This window comes from Dipteris shenzhenensis, chromosome 8 (assembly GCF_047967505.1).
Source record: "Dipteris shenzhenensis isolate YYH24624 ecotype China chromosome 8, Dip_SZ_1.0, whole genome shotgun sequence".
NCBI classification, from domain to species: Eukaryota; Viridiplantae; Streptophyta; class Polypodiopsida; order Gleicheniales; family Dipteridaceae; genus Dipteris; species Dipteris shenzhenensis.
The window spans coordinates 7,821,306-7,838,935 of record NC_141603.1 but is presented as its reverse complement, the minus strand read 5'-3'; the positions used below and the strand labels follow the sequence as shown (position 1 = coordinate 7,838,935).

Sequence of the window (17,630 nt, the reverse complement as noted above, 5' to 3'; positions counted from 1 at the left end):
GATGCGTTTTACAACCTGCCAATGCATAATCTTTGGGCTATGCATTTACCTGCTCACCTGAGAAACTGAAAACTGAATATCAGGTCTTGTATTGCAGAGATAAATGAGGCATCCAACAGCCTGGCTGTAGAGTGTGACATCAATTGATTCGCCCGCATCACGCATTGTAAGCTTCAGCCCCAGCTCCATGGGAGTGGACATAGGCTTGCAATCATGCATGTTGAATCTGTCCAAGAGCTTTTGAACATACTTGGACTGAGGCATAACAATGCCACGTTTCTCTTGAATAAACTGGATGCCTAAAAAGAAATGTAACAAGCCCAAGTCTGACATATCAGATGTAGCTTTTATTGGACTTTGAAATCTGCAATTACTTCCTCATTTGATCCGGTGAGCAGCATATCATCTACATAAAGAATGATGACCAAAATATCCCCCCAATCCTTCTTGATGTAGAGGGTGCTCTCAGTTGGACTATTGTGCAGCCCCTTGCTGGTTAGAAAGGCATCAATTTTGGAATACCATGCACGTGGGGCTTGTTTGAGCCCATACAAAGCTTTATTCAGCTTGCATACTTGATGTACATTTCCTGAAATTTCAAAGCCCGGAGGTTGTTTGACATAAACCTCTTCCAACAAGTCTCCATTAAGGAAAGCTGTTTTAATGTCCAACTGATGAACATTCCATTCAAAATTTGCAGCCATTGCTATAACTAACCTGATGGTGGTCATTCTGGATGTAGGAGCAAAAGTCTCCTCATAATCTATGCCCTTTTTCTCAGCATATCCTTTTGCAACCAGCCTCGTCTTATACCGATCAATGGACCCATCTGGCTTTCTTGTGACTTTGAAAACCCAACGTGTACCTATGGCATTCTTACCTGGTGGCAAATCCACGACATCCCAAGTCTGATTTTTATGAATGGACTGCAATTTTATCGTGCATGGCATTCATCCAATGCACATTATCCTTTGCTTCTTCAAATGTCTCAGGCTCCTCCTCATCAAGAAGAGTACCTGCATAAGCTGATTCAACCGAAAGAGCCCCCCCCATGTGCCTTACTGCACTACGAGTTCTGCCAGGCAATGGAGCCTCAAGCTTACTCTCCCTGAGAGTCTGAAGCAACCAATGCGGGACTGTTTTGGCTGCGTGTATCTCTTGAATTTCTTGCCTGAAAACTTCATCCACACCCTGAGGTTGTACTAATTCAGCTGGGGGCTGAATCTGTACATGTGGATCTGGCGGAGGTTGCTCTAAATTCTGAGTTTCAGCGGGGGAACAAAATGCTATAGGAAGCATCCCCTCAAACACATCATCTGAAGAGGCTGGAATCTGAAATTCAGCATGTGTATGTGCAGAATTTTCAGAGAATATAACATCTCTACTAACAAAAATCTTGCGTGTAGCAGGATTGTAGAGACGATAGCCTTTGCTTTGTGAACTATATCCCACAAAAATGCATTTGAGTGCCTTATCTGACAACTTGTGTCTGAACTCCACAGGCACGTGGGCATATGCAACACAACCAAAAACTCTGAAATGGTCCACGGAAGGCTTTCTCCCATGCCATGCTTCATAGGGAGTGCTTGTCTTCAAAGCCTTTGTAGGAGCCCGATTTAAAATATAGTTGGTACACATGAGGCCTTCCAGCCAAAACCTGTGAGGCAACTTCTTACTTGTGAGCATGCATCTATCCATTTCCATGGCGGTGCGATTCTTTCGCTCAGATTTGCCATTCTGTTGAGGTGTAAGCCTCACTGTAAGCTGATGCATGATGCCTTTTTCTTTCAAAAATGTCTCAAATTCATGAGACCCCCCCTCGATCTGTTCAAAGTGTCTGCACCTTGAGTCCTATCTCATTCTCAACCATAGCCACAAAGTGTTTGAAATGCATAAACACTTCTGATTTTGCCTTGAGACCATAGACCTAAGTGTAGTTGGTAAAGTCATCTATGAATGTAACAAAATAGAGATAACCCCCAAAAGCAGGTGTCCTCATGGGACTGCAGACATCATTGTGAAAAGCTTTAATTTCCGTGTAGCTTTCACTGCACCATCCTTTTTGAAGGGAAGTCTATGCATTTTGCCAAGAATGCAGCCTTCACATGCATGAGGAGGAGGCGACTCCAAGGGAGGCACGAGGAGGAGGCGACTCCAAGGGAGGCAATGCATCAACCATATCATGCCTCTGAAGTGTCATTAAGCTGCCATAGTTCATGTGCCCATACCTGGCATGCCATAACTCCGCATTCTGCATCGCAGCAATGGGAGTGCTAACTGATAATGCAAGATGGGATCTTTTCTCATATAGATCAAGCTGAAAAAGACCCCGATACAAAGTGCCAGACAACATCAAAGCATAGTCATTTTCTTTGTCTTTGACTGCACACTTGTCATCATAAAAAACAACCTGAAATCCTCCTCTATTGAGTGAGGACACTGGAGGCAAATTCTTCTTTATCCCTGGCACATAGAGTACATCTGAAATTCTGAAATATGTGCCATCAGTGGATGTGAGAATAATGTCTCCCACTCCACACACTGAATGAGAAGAATTATTCGCAGAAGTCACCTTCTTCTTGGTGGGTGAAGAATGCAGAGTTACAAACAGACTCTTCTTGGAAGTGATGTGCTTTGAAGCACCACTGTCGAAATACCAAGTATGAAGTGTCTCATCAACGCTAAAAGAGCATTCATCCTTTGAATGATCATAACTGCAAGTCAAGAAAGCATATGGGTCATCATCATCAGTGGCTGTAATATTAGAACTACCCAATGAAAAATCTGAAGTGCAAGACAGAAAGGCATAGTGCTCTTCAACCAAGTTGGCTGCAACATCTCCTCCATCATGAGAATGTGGAACTGATGCACCTTTGCCTTATAAGAAGGCTGTCCAAAATCAGCTTTATGGTGATATGTGGGCTGATTGGCATGTGGCTTTTGCTGCCCTTTACCCTTGGGCTTGAACTTGGAGAGCATAGCATGCTCGCCAGCCCGGGTTGCCATATTTCTGCGAGTTTGTTTCTTCTGCAACAGAAGTCCTACCAACTTGTGAAAGGAGAGAGGATTGCTGCCCCCCCTCAATGACAAATTCAGCGAGGTGTGGAAACCAAGGTAGGACTCAGGAAGAGAGTTCAGAGTGGTGGTGATCATCTCTGAATCCGGAATGACTTCATCAATATTCAGCAATTGTTCCATGAGGTCCTGAAGCTTTGTGAGGTGAGAATTCATGGAATCTCCCTCCTCCATATGTGTATGGGAAAGTGCTCGCTTCAGAAAGGAAACCTTGGCATCATTTCTTGCTGGAAACATACTCTCTAGTATCTCCCAAGCTGCCATAGATGTCTTGCATGACCAAATATGAGGTATAATGAACCTCTTGACAGAAAGAGAAATTACTAAAAGAGCTTGTGCATCTCTAGAGTCCCATCTTTTCTGCTTTGCTGTGGGAGCTCCTGGAGCGGCTGCTCCAACCACTTGTTGTGCATTTGTACCTCTACCCCTGCCTCCAGCTGTAGGAGTGACAGGTGTAGTCACTGTATCTGGTCTTCATCTCCATTGACATAATTTCAAAGATGTCTGCCAACCAAGATGTTGCGAACCATGAAACTCCACAAGGAGTAGTTGGTGCCATCCAACTTATCCTCCTGTGTGAGAACCCCGAACACCTCATTGGAGTTGTTCTGAGCCATTTATACCAGACAATATCAAAAAAATATAGCAGACTGACCAAGTGAAATCCCTTCCTGGGATATAAAATGCACAAGTAAAATCTGCAAAGGAAAATCTGCCCACAGTGACAAATACTGTCACAGCCTGTCAAAGGCTCAGAATGCACTTCAATTATCTTGCAAATGCTCTCCAATGTTACTCAAAAATACCTGCAAAACTTGCCAATGTCTGCAATGTCACTCAAAATGAGTCCAAAATTGCCTGCAAACTCCCAAATTGCTTTTTCACTGCAAAATTGCAACCCACTTGCAAAAGCCTCAATTTCTTGAGGGAAATTGCATCCAAAAGAGGGCAAAACTGAAAGCCCCAATTATGCAAGAAATTGCACTGCAAAACCAAAAGCCCCAAATTTTGGGGAGAAATTGAGCTGAAATTGGGGCAAGTTCACAAAAAGCCCCAAACTTTATTAGAAAGGCCCAAATTTCTCCAAATGTGGTCCCAATTGCCCACAGAACTCCTTGAATACACAGCCAAATAATGGCTCAATGCAAAAAACACCTGTATAGCCGTAACAAAAAAACACCTGCTAACTGAACCTGCACCTGTACGTAAATCCACCAAATGAGTTGGGATTGTACGGACAACAACGTACAGCTGTACGGTTGCTGACACAATGTATGGCTGTACGATCTGGCACAGCTGTACAGGCACGTGCACCTCGAGCTTGTACGGAGGATCGTACGTTGTACGGCGTCACATGTACGAAACAAGTACGGACAGCGAATAGTTGTACGGACTGCAGATTTGTACGGTGCTGAAGCTGATGTAGATACGTACGGTGCTGAGATTGTACTACTGGTACGGTACGGCTATTGTACGGCGAAGGTACGGTGCAGGTACCTGTACCTAGCAGCACTGTTCAAAAGACAACACACGTACGGATGGAGACTGTAGTGTACGGATGGAGACTGCTGTACGGATGTACAGCGTTGTATTGTACGGACGAGCAGATTGGCGCTAGATGTATGACGGATTCCACTGTATGGAACAGTCAACTATGGCTGTATGGAATCGTCCGTACAAATTGTACGGAGATAATCAAGGTGAGCGAAGTGTAGCTCGGGTTGGGTGTAACAGGTTGGGAGTTGGGAGCCAGGAGCTAGGAGCGGGGTCTTGCTACTCTGATACCAAATGTTAGACAAAGAGAGAGTGAGAGAGCAAGAGAGCTGAACGTCAGATAGCAATAGATGAAGTGATTGAATACAACAAGACGGAAAGGTTTTGTCTAAGTGACAAAACCTTATCCTTCACTAACCATAGTTAGTGAACTAACTGAGGTTAGGGGGAAAAACCTCTAAAGAGGGAAAAGTGCCCCTAACCTACTTATTACATTACATTGGTCATTGCTAGAATATAATAATAATTCTAACATAACCCTATCTTCTATTCCTACAATGATACTTGGGCCTTACTTCTCCTCTTGTCAAGCTCTTAGGATCTCTTATCATTTGTAGATATAACTATAGTCTCTATGCTGATACTTAAATAATCTTACACATGCTGTCAATTGGATTCCTCCAATTTTCTGAGCATGTTTCTTTGAAGGCATGTTGGGCTCGCCTAAGCCCCAGCTCTTCTTTGCCTATGGGTCGTGTAATGTCAGTGTTTGTGTGGTACGCAGGTGGTAAGTGGCCGTGTGCATGCCCATTGCCACCTCACACTTATACTATATATTAGGCTCGTGTGGCTGTGGACCCTAATCCTTCCGCATTCTTAATGGGCTGGCCTGGCCTCAGCCCTAGCTCTTCTTGGCCTATGGGTCATGTAATGTCAGAGTGAGTGTGGTACGCAGGTGGTAAGTGGGTCATGTGCATGCCCATTGCCACCTCACACTTATATTATATATTAGGTTCGTGTGGCTGTAGAGCCTAATCCTTGCACATTCTCGAGTTTTACTTGTGTATTCCGCATCTTGTGTTCTAGAGTTTGCATGGTATCAGAGTGAGTGTTGCTTTTGCTGGATTAACGTCTAGCTGGTGTTGAGATGGCTTGTGAAACAGAGCTCTTTGTGGAGAGAACTAGAGACTCCAATTCATCGGAATGCTACTTGCTAGTTTGTCTAGCAAATTGTAAGTAGTGGTTGTGTTGGAGGCAGGAAGTGCAAGAAAGCCTTCAGTAAGGCATTTGCAAGGTTGCAGCAGTACTATGTGAATGGTGAGGTTCAATTCGGTAAGACTGGTCTTGCATGAACTTTTTTGTGCATGCTTGATTGTAAAAGAACTGATTAACTTGCATTCAAGTGAGCCTGTTGAAAGGCTGCCAACAAAGCAATTCACTCTATTTCATGTGGATGGGTTATCATCAACTCAATTGAGAACTTGTAACACAAGTCTATTGTTGAGGAACTAAAGGGAAAGCATGAAGTGAACACAAAATGAGAATGCTTGATTATGGAATGAAGAAAGGTGAGGTCCATATGTAGGCACCTCTTACATGATCACTGACATCACTGATGACCTCTGAGCTTCACAATCATCTCCTCAATCAGCTCCTAGAATCTCTCAATCATCCTATGTGGCATCTACCACCTAACAATGCTTATGGGCACCTAACTGTGCTTCTAGCACACACACATAGAAACCAAGGTGTGCCTGGGGGTGTGCCTGGGGCATACACCTTGAGATATCCCAACAAACCCCCCCTCAAGGGAATGCCTGAGGCTATGTCAAGGATTCATCTAGTCTCATAGTTTCTCATGCCATCTCATGGCGGTCAAGGATTAATCTATGGCTAGGATCTCATGCTAGCAAGGGGTTCCCAAGGGTGTGAGGTAAATAAAAGGGATACAGAAGACGTTCCAATGGTTATCTCCCCTGCATGTACATGCACACAATGTCTGCAGGAGGTACCATGGAGCAAAACACATACACATGGCCTACATCATATGGTGACCAGAGGTGTTTACAAAGAACACAATAGTTTATTTCATTCATTTTGGAGGACGATCCAGGCTGAGTACCTTGACTCAACATAAAAAGAGAGATCTGGAGCATATATGGAGATGGTTCAAAAAGCATAATCTTCATCATGTGGAGACTCATCAAATGAAAGTAGATTGGCAGTTTTTGACTTTGTAGTTGCTTCCTTTTTGGCTCTACAATACTTTTCATGGTGATTGTTTTTGCCACAGTGTTTGCATGGATTGATCTTGAAGCAGTCTTTTGAGAGGTGATTAGTCTTCCCACAATGTTTGCAAGGTGAAAACTTGCCCTTTTGAAATTTTATGGCATAGGCTGTGTCATTGCCTCTCCGGAGTTCCATGTGCCTTTCTTCTTCTTAAAGAGCAGAAAGACCTACAAGATTAGGATTAGGAAGACTTTTCAAAGTGGTAACAACATGATCATAATCTTCAGGCATACTTTTGAGCAATACTGCCATTGCATCATCTGTAGTGATTGGAGAGTTGATAGAAGCAAGTTGAGTCATGAGACTTTGCATAAGATTGACATGGGCAGCCAGAGGGGTGCCACTAACCATCTTCAATTCAAAGAAAGCAATCTTAAGTGACAATTTTGAGATGTGAGAGCTAGCACCAACAATAATGTCAAGCTTCTGCCAAGCTTCTGAAGGAGACTCTAAGTCACAGATGTGATGAATATAGTCATCTCCTAAGGCAAGAGCAATGATGCCATAGGCTTTCTCCTCTCTAGCAGGATCTCTTGCCGGGTGTATCGGAGCTGAGGATTCTCCAGCATTAGAGGCTGTTGAAGAAGAAGTTGAAGCCGGTTTGACAAGCCCCCAGAGGTTTTCCCTCATCAATGCAAACTTAACCTTCATCTGCCATGTGTGAAAGCCTTTACCATTGAACTTATCCACATTCAAGATGGTAGCCATGAGAGGGTCTAACCCAGAATGGGCAGTGTCTACTCTCTTACAAGGCTAGAAAAAAAAAGCTGAAAAGCTTCAAAGTATAAGCATTTTGTGACCAAATTGCATACTAAAAATCATAATGGAAATGATGCTTCATCTTCCATGCTTCATAGAAGTGGCTAAATGAAAGCATTCCAAATATAGCAACTGAAAGCAAAGTTGTAGCCACAGTTATACTGATGCTATTCAACACTTTAAAACATGAGAAATGCTAAAGTAGCATCTAATGTAGCATTAAACTCTCAACCTTGTCAAAACTGTCCAAAACAGAGGCCTGAACTTGGAGGGCTTGTATCTCCTTCTTTAGAGCAAAGAAAACAGGGCTTTCTAGGTAGAAACAAAGCTCATATACCAGAGAAGAGCCACTGAGGAGGAAGGGCGAAATGTCGCGTCACGTCGCCATAGCTAGCAGCTTGAAGATCGACTGGTTTTTTCGCGTTTTCTCCTCGAATATGCAACCATTGCTGCTCAAATTTCAACACAAGATAGTCCAAGGTATGGAGAAGCTTCCCCTAAAAGGAATTAGAGAAAGGTAGAGCAGAAACAAAGAATACGCAGAAGGGAGTTTCGACGATCTTCGGGGAATGGCGACCAGCAGCGACGATGTTTCTTCAATTCCTTGCAGGTGAAAGTTCGCCCATACGAGGGGTATCTCCAGCTCAGAGGATTTGGAGAATAGCGGAAAGACGAGGGAGAACAAGCTCTAGCAAGTTTTGGGAAGAAATGGTGAAGATGAAGAAGAAGAAGAAGATGGAGAAGAAGAAGATGATGTGGCACAAATGAGCTCAAGGAGGATCATAGTGCTCTGATACCATGTTGAGGAACTAAAGGGAAAACATGAAGTGAACAGAAAATGAGAATGCTTGATTATGGAATGAAGAAAGGTGAGGTCCATATGTAGGCACCTCTTACATGATCACTGACATCACTGATGACCTCTGAGCTCCACAATCATCTCCTCAATCAGCTCCTAGAATCTCTCAATCATCCTATGTGGCATCTACCACCTAACAATGCTTATGGGCACCTAACTGTGCCTCTAGCACACACACATAGAAACCAAGGTGTGCTTGGGGCATACACCTTGAGATATTCCAACATCTATGCCTTTCTACGCTTGCAAAAGCCACGTGTATATTGATTGAAGTGCCTAAAGCACTCATAGAAGCTGTTGTGGAATCTGGTCATACTAGTTCATTATGTGACAGTGTGCTTTTGATTGATGCTCAAGGCGCTCAGTGGTGATTGTGCTTAAACCATTGTACAAGCCCGATAACTCGTTAAAGTGAGCTGGTTTTGGAAAGCCGCTGCCTAATCTTATTGGTGATTTGCAATGTGCACAAAGCAATGCCTTGTCAATGCGAGTCATGAAAGCAGGCCCAAAAACCTCTTTGGTATTGGTTGTGAATGCACTGTGTGTGACAATGCTTACAAAAGCACCCCCCCCTTGTTGAGCCCCCCCTTCCCTAGGTGTGATTAGATTACCTAGGCCAAGTTAAGACCACCAGCATCCCCCTCCTGTCAATTTTTCCACTCAAAAAAGAGGGGGGGGGGGGTTTTCAGGGGGTGCAAATTCAGACTTTTAATGGTGAATTCGAAGGTGTCTGGAACCTCATTTTGAAGTGGTTTGAATTGTGTGGAGGTTGAGGATCCTTGATCTATTGTTCATTTCATACAGGTCCTTTAGGATACCCTGTGCTTCCTTCGAAGTATCTGCCAACTAAATGTGCAGAATCACTCCGTCTGCTATTGTCCCAATGATCATCGACAGCCCTTCAGCATCCTTCTCTTCTACCTCGTCTTGATCATCTAGCTTTATTACTTTTCTTGTCACATCTTATGTCTTCAGGCTTTAGATCCTCTCATGTCGTCATCTTCTATGACAGGCCAATCCATGGCCAATCCATGACAATTCTGCTAGAAAAGCGAACTCTTACACAGAAGGTATCCCGCAGCAGAGGAAGACTGATAGTTAGCCTCGGAATTACGCACGGAAGTGTTTCACTATGGAATCAATGTTTCACAAAGTGTGTGGACTTCACAACATTCATGACCTTTCACAGGGCTGGCACACCCACAAGCAAGGCCCTCACTCTCTACCTAAACCATGTGACATCAGGAGATGTTGACCTCCAACACGTACACACTTACAATCAATTGCATGCACAAGCGTCAGAATTATAGACTTATCCTTTTGCACTTTTCCATTGACGAACTGCTACAAGGGCTAATATCTCTGGGAGATGCTCATTGTCATGGGTCTGCTATAGGAGATGGTCTTCATCGCCATAACCAGATCATCGACTTGATTGTGCACCAACAACTGTGTAACAGAGAATCTGCTATGCTCACAACCACGTAGAGTCGGCCTCCTCTCAAGCCCGACTTGTTGGCTCTGATACCATCATTTCACAAGCTTCTTGTCACTCACTATACTCGAACTTGCAGATCAGCCCTTGCATCTGATTGCGATTTGATTCTTGGTCAGTTCTGTAATTTTCTAAGCCTCTACACTTGCCTTTTCACTTTCTAGGAGCCCTCTGCAGTACTTCTACTTATCTGGCTGCTAATTGTTGAGAACTCCAGATTGTTTGCACCGTGCAGTTTTACTGCAAACATTCTTATCGAGTGTGGATATTGACATCTGGCAAACATAGACTTGAATCCCTGGTGGTAGTGCTCCTTGTAGATTACTCTGCCATCAGAATGAGATACAGAGATAAGTCTAGGGTTTAGAGCATGGGTTGATAAGGTCTAGTGGCTCACCGTTGTTTTTGCCAGTATTGTTATCATGGAGGGTGTTCGTGGATTATATGGCACTCAATGAGATGAGTATTAAGAATTGTTTCCCCATACCACACATAGATGAGATACTGGATATCCTAAAGGGATCAAAAGTGGTCAGCTGGATAAACTTTAAGAGTGGGTATCATCACGTGAGGATAGCACCGTAGGATATACACAAGACAATCTTCAGAACTCCACAGGGTCTTTATCAGCATTTGTTTGTGTCCTTCGGATTGAATAGTACCCTAACTATTTTCAACCGCATGGTGAGGCGTGATTGTCCTACGATAGATTTTCTTGAATGAAATCATCGCTAGCATCCGCTTGAAAACCAAAAGGTTTTTTGAAGCTCTGGTATAACTAAAACTGGAGCATGTCAAAGCAACTTTCACTTTTAAATGCAACTTTTTCTCTTTCACCCGTACAAAAGGTCTACTCTTTCTGGTAAGTCATGCTGCGTCATGGAATGGTGAAGCTTTATGGGCGGGATGACGAATAAAGATTTGGTAGAAGAGCACAATTTGAAGGCACATTCCTCAGGTGTAGCCATTCTGTCATGTGCATGGTGTACCTAGGGTCGGATAGCAGATGAACGTGGGTTACGGGATAGCATAGGGCTGGATGGCTATTTTTAGCCGAGATTGCTATATATAGAGATTGATTCATATATAGTGCTCGCTTTATATGGAGGGAGCTATTCATAGCATTGTGCTATCTATAGTACAAGTAGGCTGAATTGAATTAGGGGCAACCTAATTAGATTTTTTAAATGAGGGCTGACTAAGATTCTTTACCTTGAGAGAAGCCATGTATCTTTGGGTTCAACCCTGGAGCTCCATAGTCTAGGCTCAATCTCAGGGAGGGTTACCACATCTCTTCTGATGATGGTTTGTCAGTGCCTTGTTTGGAACTTGGTGTTCCTAGATAAGAGATCCTAAGAACTAGATGATCCTGTGATAGGAGCGGTTTCTTGTGCACAAGTTTATACAGGATATCCGATAGTGGATCTTGTTTTAAGAGATTTCAGATTGTATATTTCCGTACTCTTTGGATCACATAGGATGTTACTCCTATGATGGTTGACTTTATACATGCCTAGAACAGTACCATTGACTGGATATAGCCAACTGAATTTTTATTGATTATCCTCATGTAGGGGCATTCCGAGGATAGATCAGGGGACCATATCTTTGGTCAGAATTTTGCCCATTCATACTTCCATGAAGATTCTTCCATCATGAGTTATGAACTGATACCTAATTGTTCTACAATGGAAAGTCTGTCATGTATTTCAACCCAAGAATTTGAATTACAAGGGTATTCCGTTGAGGCATTTTCTGAATACTAAGTAATTCAGGAAATTAGGGTTGATAGAAATTGCAACCGAGAAATTGACCTCGAGGGGCTCAATTGATGGGATTGTTTGAACAATGATTCCTCGATCTCAACCTAAGATTTGAGTTGAAGGGTAATCAGCATGATGAATTTTTTTTCGTGAATTCCCAGTTAGAACTCAATAGATACGGTTGATAGAATAATTTACCTTCAAGTACGGATTTTACCATGCTTGTGTACAGATATGTCAACGGAACTAACTCTGTGGATTCAGGCGTTACTTGATTTCTCGAGGAGAATACTCGACGATACATAACCTTGTTTAGATTGAGAGATTTACTTTCCTTGGGTTGGTTATCAAAGATTGTGGCTTTGGCCTTAGATTCTCTTTGATTTGAATTTCATGGAACGTATAGCACACTCAAACTGATAGTCAGAGTATAGTTATTGGCATTGACTCATCTTCACAGAGAGTTTTCGGGCTTTCTAGTGAACTCAGGAGTGAGTTCTTAGAGGAAGGGGAGTATGTCATGTGCATGGTGCACCTAGGGTTGGATAGCAGGTGAACGTAGGTTACGGGATAGCATAGGGCTGGATGGCTATTTTTAGCTGAGATTGCTATATATAGAGATTGATTCATATATAGTGCTCGCTTTATATGGAGGGAGCTATTCATAGCATTGTGCTATCTATAGCGGGTTTCCTTCTATATAGAGAGGGGGCCAGTGCTATTGTGTAGTTCAGTTGAGCGCTCCTCAACTGATGGATGGGACTTGGACCCAGGTTGGGACTCTGGCCATCTACATGGCGGATCATAGGTAGTGTATCGTCCTCTGGACGGGCTCAGGTGGTATAGGACGCCTGGGTTAGATACGGGCCTATGGATGAGACGAGCTGTAGCCCACATGCTCGGGGGTGGTCGGGAGGATCGAGGCGCTTGCGCTATGATTTGGTTGGATCGAGGACGAGATTCTTGGTTAGTGATAGGGTCAGATCTTGCGGGGTCGTGTCACATTCCAAAATAACATTCAGTTTATCTAGATCCATCTTTATTTCTCCTAACATACAATGTGCCTAAGAAAGCAAATTTTTGAGAGAAAGAATGTGTTTTTCTTTAAGTTGATAAAGAACTGATGCTCTTTCTACAAATCACACGATCTTCAGGTGCTTCCTATGCTCTTATTCATCTCGACTATGAATTGTAATATTTTGAAAGAAAGTACCCTGAAAAGATTAAAGGAGTTGCTTGCAAATCATTCATGCATTGCATGTTAGGAAGCATACCTGGTTGGTGTCGGCTTTTTGATTCAGACAGACCACCAAATTGCATGCTACTTTCGCAGCCATTGGTAAGGGAGAAACACATTAGACGGGCAACCTTTCTTACTGCAAAGTGCATCATGAAGAACTTGTAGCCACGAAGGATGCTATGAGGATCCAGATTTTTTTACACATCTGGACAGAGCTCAGCGATAGAGCTGGTCACAAGGATTATCACCCTCGAGATGGCTACTTCCTTACGCAGCCATTGGTAAGGGAGAAACACAGTAGAGGGGCACACTCTCTTGCTACAGAGCACACCATGAAAAACTTGTAGCCATGAAGGATGCTATATTTTTTACACATCTGGATTTCGAGATGGCTACATATGGAACCACACCTACTTTTGTTTGACAAGGAATATGTGGGAAAAAGTCATTAAAGAGTGCCAGAGTCCTACCTTGGGACAGCTAGAGAGAGACTTTCATTGACCTCAAATCAGGTGGAGAGCATGATGTGGGGTGGGGAAGCGGAAAATGAAACAAACAAGAGTGAGGAAAAAGAAGAACTAGCCCCTTGGTCTGTTCAAAGCAGAGAAATGGTATTTTTTTTTGGGGGGGGGAGTAGCTAGCAGGGAGAGATCAGGGTGTCTTATGTCTTTTATGATGCAGACGTGTTGAGTGAACAAACATAAACGTCAAAATTAGATCTGAAGAATTTAAGTCGTTCATGCAACATGAGGTAAAGAAGAGAGCAATAGTTTTCACACACACACACACACAATGGGAAGATAGTTGGAAGTAGCCATAGTCAACACACTAAAGTAGATATAAACAAACGAGAACTTACTGAAGTCCATCGCCTGCAGCGGAAGTTCACCAATTGATCGCCAGAATGTCGTGGAGGATTGGTAAAGGCATCCACATGAAAAGGATTCTCCAATATGCCAGGCATATAATAGGATATCACGTCAGCTTCCAACCGGAATGGGTGGCATCCAAAATTTAAAACATTGCGTTCCAAACAAGAGTACATTGACCACCAAATGTTGTATTTATATCACGTTTTTAAAGCAATTATTTATACAAGGACTCACAACTTCATATGAATGCAGTTTATTGGTCAAAGGTAAAGACCTTTGTTGGAATATGTCTTTAGTATCAGCTATGCCACTTAGCAAATAAGAGGTGGGAAACGATCTCTATGGGCCTCGCTACTGGGCTCTTAGTGAACATGATACTTCTGGGTTGTGCTTGAGCACCTTACCAAGGTGGCTGCTGTTATCCTAACTTTGACCAATGCACATGCATTGTCCAAACTTGTTAAGTTTCTAAGCGTTTGTTGTGGCCATGTGGACTGTCTGATAATAGTGAGTGATTTAGAGTCTATTCAATGGGCACTATCGGAATTTTGCATTTCAGCAATTTGAGACAAGCAACGGGTCATCTAGGGACTGGTGGCTAGATAGAGAGGACAATCAATGGAATGCACGCTGTGAGCAGCCTCTGCAAAAGGCTTCACAACTTGCCAACAATTGTCTTCAAACTGCTTACTGTTTCCGTTTTGGTGAAATGATTTGCACAGTATGCAGATGCATCTTTTAGATTTCAGAACAGCATAAATGTTAAATATATTTGACAATGAAAAGCCTGAGCCATGACCCAAGCATGAGGTCTCGACTACATCTGAGTCAAGAGTTATGACAAAAAGACTCCATATCTAGACTCTACCAGATGGCGATGTCATTGCCAGAGGCAAGACACCAAAATGTATCTCTGCATGGGAGATACATTACCCACTTATCTAGCCCTTAAAAGTGAAAGTGTCCTAACAATAAGACTCCTAATCTGTTTGAAGATAAATGCAGACCTCATCAGTACTAACTTGTCTTAGTGCCTGCCTGTGCTAGACCTGTACTCATGTCCTTAAGAAATAGCAGAGCATGAACTCGTTTAAACCTTATTCCATCTTTAGAAAAAGCCTAATTATATTCTTTTTATCTTTTTCCAAAGAACTGGAATAGTGTGTTTTTGTTTAAACATGTGCATGCATTTATGATCTGGTTCAGTTGGCCTATGATATGGGTTAACGTGAGTTTAAATTGAGCAAAGGCTTGGGCTATCTTATGCTCAACATCTAATATTTAGCTTCTCTATCTTTTGCTGACACCCTTTACATATTGTGTGCAGCAGCAGAAGTTGAAGTCAACTTCATAAGAAAACCATCAAGGAATCAATGTAAGTACAGAAGCTAGATATTCTGCTTAGTGGTTCTGAGCTGCCATTTCTCACTGAGACGAGGAATGCTGTGCTGTGCATCTGAAGTTTTCAAATCATGGTTGACTTGTTTTTACAGAAATCTCTTCATTGTTTGAAGTGAGCTTTTCCTTTTGGAGTGCGTACTGGATCTAGGACAGTATTGTCTAGGAGCATCCCTCTTTTTCTAGAATTTCATGCTTGGCACATGTAAAAGCAGTGATGCGCACATGTTCTAGTGAAAATTTCAACATGCAGGTCCATGAATAAACCTGTATCTTCTATTGTTTGCAGATGCTTTGCCTGTACCTAGCTCACTGGCCTCAAATACCAATGGATTTCGCACGTAGAGCAGGCTTCTTTTGTTGTGAACTGTGACCATGTGTTTTTCATTAAGCTCTCAGTGCACGTAAGGAATTTTGAATTTCAACACTGAACTAGTAGATTTAACAACAAATTACAGCTTGCACAATAAACTGCTAGAGGAGCTGTAAATGCTACTAAAGCAGGATTTGTTTGAGAAATAAGCATGCTCAATATCTCCATCTATGATGATCCAAAGGAGAAAATGCTGCAATGGTTCATACCTCTATCATCCACCATTGAACAAGAGTCTTGGAAAGAATCTTGGGTTAGAAATTTAAAGCTTTTCTGACAGGTTCAGGTAATATAATCCAGTATAGATTGCGTACACGTCAATCGAATTATGAATATATTGTTATTCCTTATGTGTCAGTGTTTTCATTTGTCAATGTGATATTTACAATAAAAATTGTACAGCTAGGAAAATGCTGAAGATAAGTATTGATTGTAGCCACCTATTAGCCCACCAAAATACAAGGGATGATAACTTTGACAAATGTTTCAATATTTTGCTATGCACTGATTTGATGAATGAGAAATCTTGACTTGATGATGGTCTAGTCTTAGTGCATGTCAGTAGTGCTGAACAATGCACAAAATTATGGAAAGGCTTTAATATAGCCCTTGTGTAGTACACGTGCATCACCATTCTTGTTGTCACTAGTCAAATTATCTTTTGAATCAGCTTGAATGGAACAAGCTTCAAGTAGAGTCTGCATACGAAGAACATGCGAATGGGATGAGATATTTAAGTGAGAAAGAGTTAGTTACACTCTGCTTGAGTGTTAGATTTAGCTAATTCCCTGTGGATTCTTAAAGTTTGGCGGTTATGATGTTTTTTTTGTATTTTTATGTCTGGTTGAAAAAAGTTAGTTGCATATTCTAGAGAAAGGTCTGCCCTACTTGTGCTTAAAGAGAAAAAACTCAAAGATGTTTGGAGATAGAGATTATATCATACTTTACTACTCGTTCTCATTTATATATAGAAAAGGATTGAACTACAATCACTCAAAGAGCAAAAATGTAGAGGTTTCTAGAGAGCAAGAATGTAGCTAGTTCCAATGGGATCAAGTAACTCAAATATGCCTATCACAGCCTCTAGGTGAAGATGAAGAGTTGGTTTAGACCAAAGATGTAGCCAAAGCTTTGTTTTGATGGTTCCTACTCGGTATGGCCCCTTTACTTAAGAAGGCCATACTAGTTGCATGGAAAGTACTTCCACAAGCATCTAGTAACATTGTACGAGCTTAAAATTAGATGAGTGCTTTGCAGGAAATTGGAGCTCAAGTTTGATGTGAGTGGGTAGTACTTGAGTATACCTACCCCCGTCCTTCACCCATCTGGAAGAGTACATGTATACATCGTCCATGTATTCACCTGGATGACGCCTGGTTGAAACCAGCCATGTCAATCATTATGATGGTTGAAACCATTTATGTCAACCACTGTTGCAATGGCCATGGCAATCGTTGTACTCCACATTGATTCCAAGGGAAGTGTTGGGGGGGTGAGTTTTATTCCTCATTATGCACCTTTTGGGATGATGAGGATGCCCATAATGTTTTAAACGAGCTCTCTCTCTCTCTCTATATATATATATATATCTATCTATCTATCTATCTATCTATCTATCTATCTATCTTTTCTCTCAATCGTCCATGATGCACTAGTTGGGTGTGATTTCATTGCTCATACGCACCATTTGATGTGATTGGAATGCAAATGTTTCTACAAGGTTAGAAACAATATCTATGTCTATCTTCCTCTCAGTTGCTCTGCAGTGCACCAACTCTATAATAAACACTTTACTCTTAACCATGTAAAAAAGTTTTTATATTAATACAATTATGGACATTACTATTATAACAATCCACATGAAGCAGATTCAAAGAGATTACAATCGTTCGCATGAAGAGGATTCAAGGAGAGATGAGACCTACAAAAGAATGTTTCTTGAGGGGCAACATGAAGAAACTCCCCCATATACACATTGATTGCCTCGCGAACAAGGACGAGGCCCAAAATTGC

The 17,630-nt window shown here is 42.1% G+C and overlaps 1 protein-coding gene across 6 annotated transcripts in view; it reads left to right on the top strand.

Annotated features, from left to right (window-relative positions):
• Positions 1-15,943, top strand: part of LOC147899047 (NADH dehydrogenase ubiquinone 1 alpha subcomplex subunit) — a 67,235-nt gene extending 51,292 nt beyond the window's left edge. For 3 of the 6 annotated variants that reach the window (XM_087378374.1, XM_087378375.1, XM_087378373.1), the window contains exons 4-5: positions 15,174-15,221; positions 15,534-15,943. In XM_087378374.1, the coding sequence (XP_087234500.1) occupies positions 15,174-15,200 (27 nt within the window). In that variant the 3' untranslated portion in view covers positions 15,201-15,221; positions 15,534-15,943. The other 3 variants (XM_087378377.1, XM_087378378.1, XM_087378376.1) reach the window with 3 other exon arrangements.
• Positions 15,944-17,630: the final 1,687 nt, after the last annotated feature.